This window comes from Eumetopias jubatus, unplaced genomic scaffold (assembly GCF_037043125.1).
Source record: "Eumetopias jubatus isolate StellerSeaLion01/CBP00866 unplaced genomic scaffold, mEumJub1_p1.0 scaffold_8, whole genome shotgun sequence".
Classification (NCBI taxonomy): domain Eukaryota; kingdom Metazoa; phylum Chordata; class Mammalia; order Carnivora; family Otariidae; genus Eumetopias; species Eumetopias jubatus.
Genome location: NW_028274814.1, coordinates 91,454,059 through 91,468,633, shown reverse-complemented (window position 1 = coordinate 91,468,633; position 14,575 = coordinate 91,454,059). Strand labels below are relative to the sequence as shown.

The 14,575-nt window shown below is 39.7% G+C and overlaps 1 protein-coding gene across 1 annotated transcript in view; it reads left to right on the top strand.

Moving 5' to 3' along the window:
* Positions 1 to 207: 207 nt before the first annotated feature.
* The window catches only part of GNS (glucosamine (N-acetyl)-6-sulfatase), a 54,316-nt gene continuing 39,948 nt past the window's right edge, over positions 208 to 14,575 (top strand). Inside the window, exons 1-6 of the mRNA XM_028110754.2 lie at positions 208 to 547; positions 5,318 to 5,377; positions 8,223 to 8,429; positions 10,587 to 10,652; positions 11,285 to 11,383; positions 12,820 to 12,987. Of these exons, the coding sequence (XP_027966555.1) occupies positions 356 to 547; positions 5,318 to 5,377; positions 8,223 to 8,429; positions 10,587 to 10,652; positions 11,285 to 11,383; positions 12,820 to 12,987 (792 nt within the window). The 5' untranslated portion in view covers positions 208 to 355. The remainder of the gene's footprint in view (positions 548 to 5,317; positions 5,378 to 8,222; positions 8,430 to 10,586; positions 10,653 to 11,284; positions 11,384 to 12,819; positions 12,988 to 14,575) is intronic.

Genomic DNA, 14,575 nt, shown 5'->3' with positions numbered 1-14,575 from the left:
AAGCGTTCACATTCACATCGCCCGAGAACCCAACCCGAGCCTCAGACTGAAGAAAATGCAAATCGCCCTCTCCGACCCGCTCTTCGCCCCCTTCCGGTTTCCGGGCCGCGGATCCGTCCTCCCTCCTTTTCCGCCCGCAGGCCCACCCCGTCGGTCCTCACGTGACCGCAGGGCGTGCTCCGCCCCCTGTCCCCGGTTCACGTGATCGTGCTAGGGGAGAAAACGCCTGACCCCAGCCCCCGGCCTGTTCCGGGCAACCCTCTTCCTCCGGCGTTTCATCCGCCTTTCGCCCTTCAGTCACCTGCGCGTCCCTCTACTCGGTCCCGCGCCCCCCCCCCCCGGAGCCCTGTCCGCCATGTGGCTCCTGCCTCTGGCCCCAACTGGGCCCCGGCGGAACAGCCCCCGTCACCTGCCTTCCTGCAGCCCGGCGCTGCTGCTGCTGCTGCTGGGGAGCTGCCTGGGGGTCTGTGGGGTGGTGGCGGGCTCTCGGAGGCCCAATGTGGTGCTGCTCCTCACCGACGACCAGGATGAAGTGCTCGGCGGCATGGTAACTCTTCTATTTCTGCCCCGCCCCTCCATCTCCCGGGCTGACCCCCAGGTTTCTTGTCCTCTTTCCCCATCCCCACCCCAATTCCCTCAGCTGGCTGCCTTGGCCCAGGATAGTTTTGCTTTTGTCACGCCAGACCCCTTACGCAAGTTTGAGGGGCCGCAGGACTGTATTTCGTCTTCCTCCCGCGTCTCTTCTGAGTAGGCACACATGCACGCACCACACACAGCTCCTAGTCTGGACCTTAGTGCTGCGGAGTTCGCGTTCATAGCTCAAGATAAACAGGTGGACGCCAGTTAGGGATGGGCTGGACCAAGGAGGAGCAGGTGCTAGCTAAGAGCACGCAAGCTGTGTTTTTCTTTTATTAGAGGATCTGAGGACAAGTCCAGCCCTCTCTTTGAAGGACCTAGGGCACCTCTGTATTTGTCTCCGTGTACAATGTCTGTGCCTGATATTTGTAAAATAAGTGCTGAAATGAACTAATCTGGTAGGTAGGTTGTCGAACTATCGAGGGTGCGCTTTGCCTCACAAGAATCGAGAAAATTCAATTAGCCTAACTGAACACCTGGCCGATGCATTCGCTACCATTGTCCGTGTTCCATTTTAAATGCGTTTGGTCATGAGACTTCATTCTTTCCCAGAGTGGATTTTGCTTCTGTATCTTAGAGTTCTGGAATTTATGACCTTCAGGAGCTTTCACCCAACCCCCTACTCATGGAGGCCCGAGAAAGTGGCTTTCCCAAGGCACTTGAGTAGTTGAAACAGGTCAGAATCCTGACGAGTGCTCTGATTGGGTAGGGCATTTCTTTTATCTTTAAGAAAATATATATATCCTTTATTTCTTCGTTTCAGTTCTCTTTTTGCTTTCAGCTCAGTGTCCTTCAAACTGCCGATTTCAACCCATAAGTGAGTTGTGAAATTAGGTTAGTGAGTAGCTACCAGATTTTTACTTTCCTGTGGAATAAAGTAGAATAGAAAATGTCTGTGTGATACATGTGGTACATATGGTAAAGGTACACATATCCATATATATATTTCTGGTTGTGAATGAAAATGTATTTCTTACTCAGGGCTGTGTTCATGACTCTGAGAAACTTTTCTAGTTTGTTTCATCTGAAACATTGCGTTTTGACTCCACACTTCTTCCTGCCACATATGCCTCATTGCCTTTTAGTTTCTGCTCTGCCACATTGACGTTGAAGAGTCTTGACTTAATTGCCCTCCTGGAATTTACTTTGTTTTTCCCATTCCCACCACTACACTGACCCTCCTCACAAAATTCCTTGAAAAAAATTTGTGTGTGTGTGTCCTTGAAAAGTGTTTTGTCTAGAAAAGGCAATCCATCTCCATCAAAAATTAGTAATAGCTTAGTGACTAAAACAATTAAAAGGTCAAGCTTTTACATCTCTGTTGAAAACATAAATTTATCACTGAAATATAAGGTGTTCAGAATTGAGTTTCTTAATTCTTACCACAAATGTGGTCTGTGTAGATTTGAGTTATCTTCTCCTTAGCATGTTAGTCGTATTTGCTTCTTTAGTATCAGATTCTTTTTTATAGGTGCTTATACTAGAGAGAAGAGCCAAAATTGAGTGGAGGGAACAAGTCAAATTTAATGCTCCCAACTCACTGGGGTATTCTGGCTTCTCTTGTAGCCTTTTCCAGAGTATTCTACCACTAGTTGTCAAACAGGACTTGAAGGGAAAGCACTAAGACAATAACAGCATTTGAAAACCAACTTGGAGCTGTTAGAGTATGAAGTATTTTATACTTGTGCTTCAGTCATTACAGGAGTCCTCTGCTGTACGTATTGTCCTTCCCTTAAATAAGAGGAAAGTAATAACTTAGAGGGTGTTAAGTAACTTGGCCAAAGTTAGTATAGCTAATAAGTAGGAAAGCCTGGTGTCTTATGATCTCAAAGCCCCATTTTTTCTCATATTCTAGAATATTGTGATAATACTTACCAGATGTCATTCCACATACCCACATCAGCTACTCACTTATTATACCCACTTATTATACCTCAGATCAGAGATTCTGAAGATGATACTCAGGGACATTGTGTGTGTTGAGGGGGGGAGGTCATGGAAGTCCTTAATTTATACGTAATACTCTGTATTATATCTTCATTTTTGTGGAGAGAGTGAGGTCTGACAAAAAAGATTATGAATTGCTGCCATCGTTGGCAAAATGAACAGTAGTCCAATCAACCAGATCAGCTCAGGTCAAAGGATTATAGTGCTTGTGTGATTGTTTTTTCACGTAGAATCTTTCAGTCATCTTTGAAATCGTCTTTTATGCGTCATCTTTAACATTGCACTGTAATTCTTGCAATATCATCTGTGGGACTTTGCTTAGGGAACAGTTGCTATTTTTTTATTTTACTTGAATGTTATTATGGCAGGATGATCACACTGTTCTTCACAAAAGCACAGCTTGCCCTTTTTAAAGTCATTCACTCTAGAAAAAGTGACATTTGGTCAAAACTTCAAGGAAGTGAAGGAAGGAGCCATGATGAAATATAGGGAAAGACTACATCATGTCTTTGCTTAAAAGCAAGGTGGTCTTTCGTTGTTAAAAGAAAAATTAGCCATAGATTATTAGAAATGTTAATATTTTATTTCAGAGCAGCTGTACATGGGAGCCAAAAAAGTAAATGACTCCTTAGGATTTTTATGGAAGGGATTTGCTTTGGAGGAGTAAAGTAACACATTTACCCGTATTCAGGTATAAGATTGGCTACTGCTTAAGCAATGTTGTACAGCCTTGACCTGACCAGCCTTGGAGTATCTTTTCTGACATCTTAAGGGTCCATTTTAGCATTCAGATTGCATGGACATGCACATTTTCAGTACAGTGTGGTTCTTGTTTAGGATTTGTTTGGTTTAGCACAGATTATGGTTATCACTGTACTAGTGTTAGCAGTATAAAAATTATGATCATTAATATAAATTTCTTACTGAGACTAAAATCTGTGTTCCTGTGCAGCCCTGCATCATCTGCTGGCTCCTGCCTAACGTCTTGACCTTGTCTTATACCATAGTCTCCTTTACTTGCTGTGCTGCTTCTACCACATTCGCCGCCTTTCTGTTCCTCACATGTGCCTCTTCTCCAGCAGCCCTTGTTCTTGCTATTCACTCAGCCTGGAAGCACCTTCCCCTGGATCTTTGCATGGCTGGCCTCCTCATCATGTGACTCTGAGTACCAAAGTTACCTCCTGAAAGAGGCCTGTCCTGACCACCCTTCTAAAGTAGTTTCCCCCTTTCCTCTCACCAGGTGTAAGCACGTCATCCTGGTTTATTCCGTTCATAGCACTTTTCACTGCCTGAAATGATTGTTTACCTGTTAGTTGTTTTAAGTCCCCAAGAGTACAAAGGTCATGAGGCTAAGGGCCTTCTGTCTTTTGTCCGTCCTGGTCTCCATCAGTGCCTGGCACACATTAAGTGTTTAACAAATGGGTTATAATCACACAGTATGGTCTTACTGTAAAGCAGATATTTCTTCAGTAGTTTTGCATATTTACCAGTTTGAGGATTAAGTCCCATATAATCAACTCACATAGTCCTTTCCCCACTTACACTTTGTATTCTTATTTCCCCTTCCTGTGTCATCATAACTCAGATTTCTTGTCAAACCAGTGTTTCATTCAGCCCAATATTCTTTACCTGAAGGTAGCACCCAGTGATGTTTTGTGGAGATCATAGCTGGTGACATTGCTTCTGAAGGTTAACAAAGACCTTATACATCTGTAGCATCTCCTGGGAAACTGTTATGGATCTACTCATGAAATTATGAAAGGTCTTCTTAAATAAATTAGAATCCTCATCCTTTTGAGCTTATGGGTTCTTTAGGTTTTTTACTATCTATATAAAACAGTGGGGGAGAGTCATTTATACAGTATTATAAACAAGACCCTTGTTAACGTAATTATACATTTAGATTATCTTTAAGGAATTACTGCACAATAAGGTATACTTAAAACACTAAATATGGTCTTAGATTTCAAAGGTACTTCAAAATCATCATGAACTGATTCATACAATACAACTAAAATTAGAGTCTCTTCAGTGGTACATTTTTGTTGTCTGGAATCTGAATAAAGATTGTTAGTGTTCCTTTTATTTGTATTTAAATGACCTTCTTCATACTTTTATCCTCACTCTAGGATTTGAGATTAATTGTTGTCAGTACTATTTGCCATCTGGTTCAAGTCCTTGCCTGAGGTAGTGATTGGTCTAGTGCATGAGGTTTTGAGCTTACAGTTGAAAAGCGTGCGTTTGGACTCCCATCACTGGATTTGTGATATTTGAGTCCTTTTCTGGGCTTCAGGACCTTATCTGGCTTTCGAACCTAAGCGTTATTTCTGTTTTAAAGGGTGGAAGGCTCCTTTCATCTCTTAGCCCACATCTTGCTCCTTAAAGATGAATTAATGGAGATCTGCCTTATCTATCTTGTGAGGGGGCTGGTGACGAAAGATAGCACCAAAATTTCTTTACATTGAAATCAGTATTGCTAGAATAATGCAACAATGAGCTGTGAACTTTCCCTTCCTTCAGGCATTATGACCCCTTTAATCTTTTGCATGGGACATAACTGACTATAACCAAACCTGTTTGGTTCATCTCCAGAATCACACAGGACTCTTCTTGGTGGTTTCTTAGTGTCAAATGGAGCTGATCGTTGCAAATGAGATGCAAAAAACATGAGTTTTGGTCTGTGTGTTTTGTTTATTGGAGGAAATGGTTTAACAGATGATTATTTACTTCACAGACACCACTAAAGAAAACCAAGGCTCTCATTGGAGAAATGGGGATGACTTTCTCCAGTGCTGTAAGTTTTGAAGTTAACTTAATTTTGTGAGACTTTCTGTTCATGTTCTAAGAAGAAGCACTCTCTTTTGGGGAGTCTAATCTCTGTGGTTTTTTCCCTAGTTAAATGCCTGATCTAAAGGAAGGACTTTATTTAATGTGATTTAAATTCTTTTAATTGAAATACTACTTTTTACGAATTGAACCTTAATTGTAGGTATTTTCTAAGCCAGTTTGATTTATAGCTCAGAACTAGAGAATTTTCTTTAAAGCCTCACTGTTTGAGGTTTGAAATGGATTGGAATAATCAAGTTAACGTTCATGCTGTGTAAATTGCTTTGTGGTCAACGCTTGCGGGCCACTTTACAAAGCCCAGTTAACCCTGACAGTCAAACCTGAGAAAGGTAATAGTAACCAAACAAAACAAACATCTGTGTGTGTATACATACACATATATGTGTGTATGTGAAATATAAATATATATATGTATATATAAACGTAGGTGCGGGGCGCCTGGGTGGCTCAGTCAGTTAAGCGTCCGACTGTTGAGCTCAGCTCAGGTCTTGATCTCAGGGTTGTGAGTTCAGGCCTGGTGTGGAGCCCAGATGAAGGAAGGGAAGGAAAAAAGGAAGGAGATGCAAAGAGATGGAAAGATCCGTAATAAAATACTAACAAATCAAATTCAGGAACCATGCACATAACCAAGTAAGTAGTAGCCTAGCTTATCAGGAAATACATTAAACAGCAAAACATAGTGTTTTGCTTAAGAGCACAGATTCTAGAGCTGGATCACCTAGTTTCGAATGCTCTCTCTGCCTCTTTTCTAACTGTGTGACGTTGGGCAAGTTATTAACCTTTCTGCGGCCCTTGGTTTCCCCATTTGTAACTGGGTGTACTAAAAGCTGTTTCGGGATTCTGTGATATTAAATGAGTAGATAGGTGTAAAGCGAGCACTTATATCAGCACCTGACTTATAGTACATATTGCATAATGGTAGTTGTTATATTGTCCAACAAGATCAGTAGTTGAAAGACAAAATCTTAATAGACGCTTGAAAGTCCTCTGAAATTTTAGCATCCTTTCCTGGTAATGTATTAAACTGTTAGAAGAATACATCCTTATTATGATGAGTATTTCAAACAAATAGCACACCTTATAGTTAAGGTGAAAGACTCAGGCCACTGCTATTAGAGATGAGACAGGGGCCTAATACTTGTCATTTAATGCTGTTCTGAATTGTCTAGTCATTGGCACAAGCCCTGCGGAATTAACTGGAATATTGGAAAGAGACACAATTATTATTTCCACTTCTTTGTATTTTCTACCTAGAAAACGTAGAATTGTTTGAAAACTTTTTAAATTACTAGAGTTTAGTAAAGTAGAAATGAAAAATAAAAATAATCTTCTCCTGTATAACCAGTTAGAGAAGTACTGAGGAGGAGAGAGAATAGAGCCCATTCATACAGCTGGAAAATGCAGACTCTAGGTATAGCTGGTGGTGGCCAGTAATGGTTAAGACCTATATAAATAAGGTTACAGAACTTTGTGCATGATGTAATAATAATACTTAATATGTAGACACACCCGTCATTTTCTGTGGGAAGACCCAGGATTAGTTTATCCTAATCAGAATCTCAACAAGATTTTTTTTTTAGGCTGAAAAAAGTGATTCTAAATTTATCTGGAATTATAAGTAGGTTAGAACAATCAAGGTAATTTCTTAAAGGAGGAAATTGCCCTTCCAGATAATAAAATGTAATATGAAGATACAGTAAACAGTGTGAGATTGATCAAAAAATAGGTCAGCAGACAAAAAAGCAAAAGGATTGAAAGGCTTGCCAATGTAAAAATTACAGAAGTCAAATATCTGACAAAATTTAAAAAGCAGAAGTAAAAAATGGCAAATATATGTAACATGACTGAATTCCTCCCTTAACTCAGATTATATGTACAAGAAGCTGATGCCCCAGGAGGAAAAAATGTACAAAGCACATGAACAAATCATTCACGTAAACACAGTTGGTCAGTATGCATGTGGAGAATGTTCATCCTCACCAGTATTTAAAAATGCCACATCCAGTTTGAAAGGCCAAAGAAATGCCGATTATTTAAAAGGGATGATATGTAATTGTGGCAAGGGTGTACTTGAATGAGCATTCTTTCCCTGCTGGTGAGAGTATAAACTAGTATTATTCTCTGTAAAGTGGCTTGGTGATGTGTACTAAGACGTATACAAATATTAGGTAGAATGGGCAAAGTTTATTGATGATAGTAGCTAATAGAAATATAATTAGAGTAGAAAGAATAATCTATGTCCAGTGTATTAAGTGATACAGGAAATATATAAAGCTACAGATTATCCTGAAAATGAACTTGTGCCTCTCAGCTACATTAGATTCAAGTAATAGTCTTTATTTTTGGTTAAGACCTAGCTCCTAGAGGCGCCTGGGTGGCTCATTCAGTTCAGGGTCCTACTCTTGATCTCAGCTCAGGTCTTGATCTCAGGGTCTTGAGTTCAAGCCCCATTTTGGGCTCCACACTGGGCATAGAGCCTACTTAAAAAAAAGACCTAGCTCCTGTCCTGTAAATGTTTCTTTGGCAGATGAGATTGGAATAACTTATTCTGCAGAAAGAAACCCAACTGAAAAATCTGTTCTCTTGGTTTCTTTTATCTGGTTTACTTCCTACTGTGTGACTTAAAACAGCTCAGAAGTGTGTCGTGTTACCAAAAAAAACCCAAAAAACTCTATTCCATGGGAAACTTGAAATTCAAAGAGTATTAAGTAGCTTTCTTTACTCTCTTTAGAAATGATGAGAAATCCATCTTTCTTGTGTAACTTGGTTTTTTGCTTCTGTTCTCTTTGTAGTATGTGCCAAGTGCTCTTTGCTGCCCGAGCAGAGCCAGTATCTTGACAGGGAAATACCCACATAATCATCACGTTGTTAACAACACTTTAGAGGGGAACTGCAGTAGTAAGTCTTGGCAGAAGATCCAAGAACCAAATACTTTCCCAGCAATTCTCAGATCGATGTGTGGTTATCAGACCTTTTTCGCAGGGAAATACTTAAATGAGGTAGGTTGAATGATCTAATTATTCCTTTAAAAAAAAAAGGTTTATAAATGTGAATTAATGTAATTCATGTTGTCTTTTAGTTATTATCCATTTGAGTCATGTTAAAATGTTTTTGGTATATGTTGTTTTCTCCTAATCTGCCCATTAAACAAGAATTTACTTACATGAGCATGTTTACATGATTTAAGTACTGTAGTTCTTCTTCCTTTAAATAGCCTCATAGCATTTATTTAAAAGTTGTCCTATGACTGCTGCTATCTGATGCATCTTCCCCTTTTTCTTCAAGAATTTTGCTTCTCATGTGGCTGTCATGGTATCTTTGTCTCCGTTTCCCCTTTATCAGGATGAGAATGAAGAATTTTTTCCTCCTACCCCCTTTCCTGCATTATAACAACTTAAGACTTACTCCATTTTCTAACTTGAAAAAAATGGGAGAGATCAGTGATAGAGGGAAAACACCCAGAGCCTGGGATATTCAGGCCACTAAAGCATATGGCTTAGTGGTGGATGTGCTGGCCTCTTGTGCGCCTGCATGGAGGGATACCCATTATAGCCTGCCAAGGCCAGATTTCATGGCCCCCGGGTTCACCACATTGGCCTTAGCTTTTTAGTCAGAGTTCAAACTTAAAGGAAATAGTTTATTTGAGAGTATCTCGGTTATCTCTTATAGTAAAACTGGGGATGCAGGATAAAGAAAAGATGTACATTTTCTTAAAATACTTTATCCATGGTTGCTAGAGATACTAATATTTGATCTGAATTTTCTGTTCATTCTTCCCCTCCCCACAATAATTGGGAGAATTTGCAACCTAGTGAGTTTGAAGGAAGAGAAGTCAGTTTGAAAAGAATCATGAGAAATAAGTACCGACACTATGTTATTGAGATAAGGCTGTGGGTCATAAAGAGAATTTATACCACTTTGTATATCAAAGAACATTTAATTGTATACAAAATTCGGAGAAATTCAATAAAATACAAAGATTTCTCATGTATTAAATTCTTCCTTAAATGGGCAATACTAAACCTTGTTGAGATAAAATGGGATGATTCTGTGGTCACTTAATTCATCTCATCAAATAAATTAAGCTCCAAAAGTAGGTTTCATCATCAGGACAAGTGAAGTTATAGGCTGAGAGCTCACAGTCTGATTATTTAGGCTGTTGTTAGCCACAAGCTCAGTTGGAGTATTCAGTCTCTGCCTCAGGAAATGAACTCTGTGGCCTAAGCCATGCGGACTTTTTCTAGAAAGGGCCAGAAGTAAATATTTTGGGCTTTGCAGGCTGTATGTCTCTTTTGTGATGACAGTAGTCCCCGACACACACCTTATCCATGGGGGATGCTTTCCCAGACCCCCAGGAGATGCCTGAAACCACGATAGTACTAAACTTTATGTATACTGTTTTTATCTGTGTGTATGTACCTGTGATAAAGTTTAACTTCTAAGTTAGGCACAGTAAGAGATTAACAACAACTAATAACAAAATAGAACAATTGCAACCATATAATGCAATAAAAATTATGTGAATGTTGTGTCTCTCAAAATATCTTAGTGCACTGCACTCCCCCTTCCTGTGATGACGTGAGGTGGTACAGTGCCTACATGATGCGATCACGTGAGGGCAATGACAGGCATCGGGACCTTCTGACAGGAAGATCATTTGCTTCTGGACTACAGTTGACCCCTGGTTAACTGAAACCATGGGAAATGAAACTGCAAATAATGGGGAGTCCTTTATTTGACTCTACCATCGTAGCATGAAAGCAGCAATAGACATACACAAATCAAAATGAGTGCATCTGTGTTCCAAAAAAACTTCATCACCGAAATTTCAATTTTCTAAAACTGTCACATGTCACAAAATATTCCTCTATTGATTGCTGTTTGTATTTTTTAATGGTTGGAAAAAAATTCTTAGCTTGCTGATCATACAAATAGTCGGCAGGCTAGATTTGGCCTGCTGGCCATAGTTTGCAAACTCCTGCTTCAGAAGTTCCTAGGATTATAGTGTTCTTTACTTTTTGACTGGATTTATGTGTTGGGGAAAATTGAGCACCTGGTTTCAGACACTGATCTAAAAGGATTCTAAAAGTTTCCTCTTTCTTTCTGATCTGGTCATGTCTAAGCATTTCTGATGTCCTGCTTGTCTTGCTTTTCAGTATGGAGCCCCAGATGCCGGTGGACTAGAACACGTTCCTCTAGGCTGGAGTTATTGGTATGCCTTGGTGAGTGATTATTGAAGTCTGTGACAATTATACACAGCCCTACAGTAAAATATGTTTATAATTTAGCTCTGATTTTGATATAAGTTGCTTTGCATTTATGATTAGCCATTTTATCCTCTTAAAAGCAAGTCTGTTGATTTGGGAATCACTCCTCTGGGGGATTTTTTTCCTACATCACACAAGGTTTAGTTACATATTTGTCAGTTCTATCTGATCCACTTGTGGCTTTTTAAACCAAGACAGATTATTGAAACTATGCTAATAGTTAATAAAACTGTAGTCAGAAAATCCAGTTCAGTACTAACTTCAGTAATTACCTTTTTTTTTTTTAATGCCTTTTTTTTCTTTAAAGATTTATATGACTGGGGCTGGCGGGGGGGTGCTGGGGCAGAAGGAGAGAGAGTCTCAAGCAGACTCCACGCTGAGCGTGGAGCCTGATGAAGGGCTGAATCTCACAACCCTGAGATCACAACCTGAGCCAAAACCAAGAGTCCGACGCTTAACCAACCATGCCACCCAGTTGCCCCAAAATGTCTTACTACTATTTAAACAGTATAGTTTAGCCCTGCATGATTTCTGACTTTCATTTGGTGTGCTGACCTCTTAACAAATTTTACTTTCCTGTCTAATAGGAAAAGAATTCTAAATACTATAATTACACCCTCTCTATCAATGGGAAGGCACGGAAGCATGGTGAAAACTACAGTGTGGACTACCTGACAGATGTTCTGGTGAGTTATCAAAGCTCTGTCCTTGCAGGTTTGGCTCACAATTGATTGAAACCTCTGCTTAGAAAACCTTTGGACTTGGTCATGTTGAGTAATGTAAATGAATAATGACTTCATTTACCTGCCAAAAATATTTCCAACTGATTAAAGACTCCTTAGGGCATTTTTCTTTGTATATAAGCCAGGCTCAGAGTTAATGTTCTTGAAATTCCAGCAACAAATCCTTTTCCAAAGGCTAATCTCTAAGACTGTAGAGATTACTTTGAAGAGATTTTACTTTAGAGGTTCTTACTCTTGACCCCAGATTCACTCACAGGCTATGAGAGGACAGCTTCACCATGAGGATGAGGAGCTAGGGACTGGGAGTTCTTAAGGCTTTGTGGATTTCTATATAAAAATTACTGAAACTGGGTGAATTTAGGACTTTCCTTTCCTGTCTGAGGTGTTTCTAATGACAGCCCTCCACAGAGTATTTATTCACCAAATATTTCAGCACCCAGCATAGCAGGTGTTCAGTAAATGAAGCAGAAGCCCTCTTGGTGATCAGGTAGACAAATAAGACAAGGTATGGGGGTTACTTAGATAACGTCTAAAGAGGTGAGAGTGACTTGTGCAGATCAGTGGAAAGGGTGCACGGACAGAGGGAACAATGGCTGTGGGGGCACTGAGGCAGAAGTGTGCTTGGCATGTTGGGACCACAGGCTTCTGACAGGGCTAGAGTAAGCAGGTGGGTCGGATGGTCAATATCCTTTGAGTTTAGTGATGGAAATAAATGAAGCTATAAATCAACTAGAACAATTAAACGCATAGCATGTATGTGGGATGCTTTCATTTTCGTAATGTGTCTCCAGATAAGCAAATGAAAAATGTAAGTCAATATAAATTAAAATCCTGGTGTGAGGTATTTGGATTCAATGTTATTCATTTAGCTTAGCTGCTTTAGCTGGCATAACTTATGATATCTACGCTCTGTATATTTTTATAAGAATAAGGTAACTTAATCCACCTGTCCCACTGTGAATTAGATTGACTCTCTTTTTATATACTTCAAGGTATCAGAGGCATACTCTAAGCCGTATTAATGCAGGCTAATCCTTAAAAGGCCAAATTACTATTTCTTTCCTTATGGGAGGCATAACAATTTTTAGATCATGTCTAATCACTAAGATCTTACTTGCTTTTTAGGATGGTATGCTTTTTTTATACTTATTTTTTTAAATAAGTATTGCCTAAAACCCAAATATTTGTTCCAACAACACACTTGTAAATAACTGTGACATAGATTGTGTTAACATTAAAATTGTTAAAATTGGTTAAAATTTTTAAGATTGATTAAAAACTAATATGACCCTATACCTCCTGTATACCTGAGAACATGCATCTCTCAAGTCCTGAACTGTTGGGTAAGATAGAAGATGACAGATATTTGTATATCTCAGGCTAATATCTCTTTGGGCTTCCTGGACTACAAGTCCAACTCTGAGCCGTTCTTCATGATGATCTCCACACCAGCACCTCATTCTCCTTGGACAGCCGCACCTCAGTACCAGAAGACCTTCCAGAACGTCTTTGCACCAAGAAATAAGAACTTCAACATCCATGGAACGGTAGCTTCCCTTAACCCTTGAATTAAACACTTGATATAAGTAACTGTATATTACCTTGTTAGGGAGCCTTTGAGCCATGTAGTTGGTTTTCCTTCCAGATCTTTTTAAAGGTAATTGTACCTATCTTGAATATAATAGATAGCATAAACTTGCTTCAGAAGGACAGATAAGCTTCCTGCCACACATCCAGTTAACAGCTGGAGAGTCCACAGGAAATACTAAAGAAATGCTATCTTTCTTGACTACAGGCTCTCCTGCTAAATCTCTATGCTGGCTTTCCTCCTATGTGGCAGTGACTGAGACACGTCCCGTGGGGCTGAGCTAGGGCTGCAGCAGCTTCCTGTGGGTGGCCCTCACCAGGCCTGAGGCATAGGAAAGAGGGGGTAACATAGTGCAATATGATTAGAAAGGGAAGTTGAATGGAGAGATGAGCCAGAGCAGGGAATATAATTAAGGACCACAACCTAAATACTTGCCTAATATGCCAGTTACTTATACTTTCCTTGGCACAGAGTGTAGGCTGTTCACTGGTTCAAAGGCAGAAGTTCTGTACTGCCTTGTGCCTGTTGCCCAGAAATCTTAATTGCTGGTGAGATGTGGTAGACTGAATGAGTCTTGGATTAGACTCAGCACTACCACTTTCGAACCAAATGACCTGACTGAGCAAGATGCTTAACTTCTGCTTTTCTGTCTAAAGTGGGAGAAATAAAGTGGAAGGTCCTCTTTCCTTATGCAGCTGCAATATGGATTAAAGAACATAGAAATATGCAGCACATTGCCTGGCACATTGTAGGCAAATGTTTTAAGTAGGATTTTTAAAGCTGAGAGAATGGAGTTTTGAACTAGAGGGTCATTCTCTATGTTCCAAAAGAAGTTAATAGAAGTTCCCTTAAGCAAGTAAGTTTAGAAATTTTAACTAAGTCACTCTATTACATAATTTCTCAGTTATTCCTGTTCCAACATGAATTTCCAACAGGAGGATATGCTGTATAACGTTTCTCAAACATATTAACTAAGAACCCTTTGAGGCTGATAGTTTGGGAGATGGTAACTTAGGGCTTTATGAGTAGAGAGGAGAGAATTAATGATATATGGGAATGTTTTTGTTCTTTAGAACTGTGAGTGCTTTATTTAAATGATAAGAACCTTCTAGATTTGGGCTTGAGGTTTTGGGAAATTGCTATGATGAGATTTTTCCCAGAGTTCTAGGATAATCAATATCTTGGGTAGGAAAATAGAGGGTGATAGAATGATGGCTTATTAGGGCAAAACTTATTGAAAGATAAAGTTAATATTTACCCTTTTGTAGCCTGGGTAGTAGACCCAAAGCATAGACTAGGTGTTAATAGATTCAGTCTCCTTTTAACCAGTAGTTTCCCAATATCTTTCACTAAATCTCTTGGAATGCTGATTAATGCTGCTAACAAGGAGCCCAGGCCTTCGGAGCTACTGGGAAGAAGCTAAAGAATGAGTGATAATCTGTAGAGAGTGTTTTTAGGAGTACATGGGGCAGGGGAGAGGAAGTCTTAAGTTCCTTAAATGCTCCGGTAAGTTCCTTTTTGCTGAAGTAGAAAATGCTCCTTTCCAT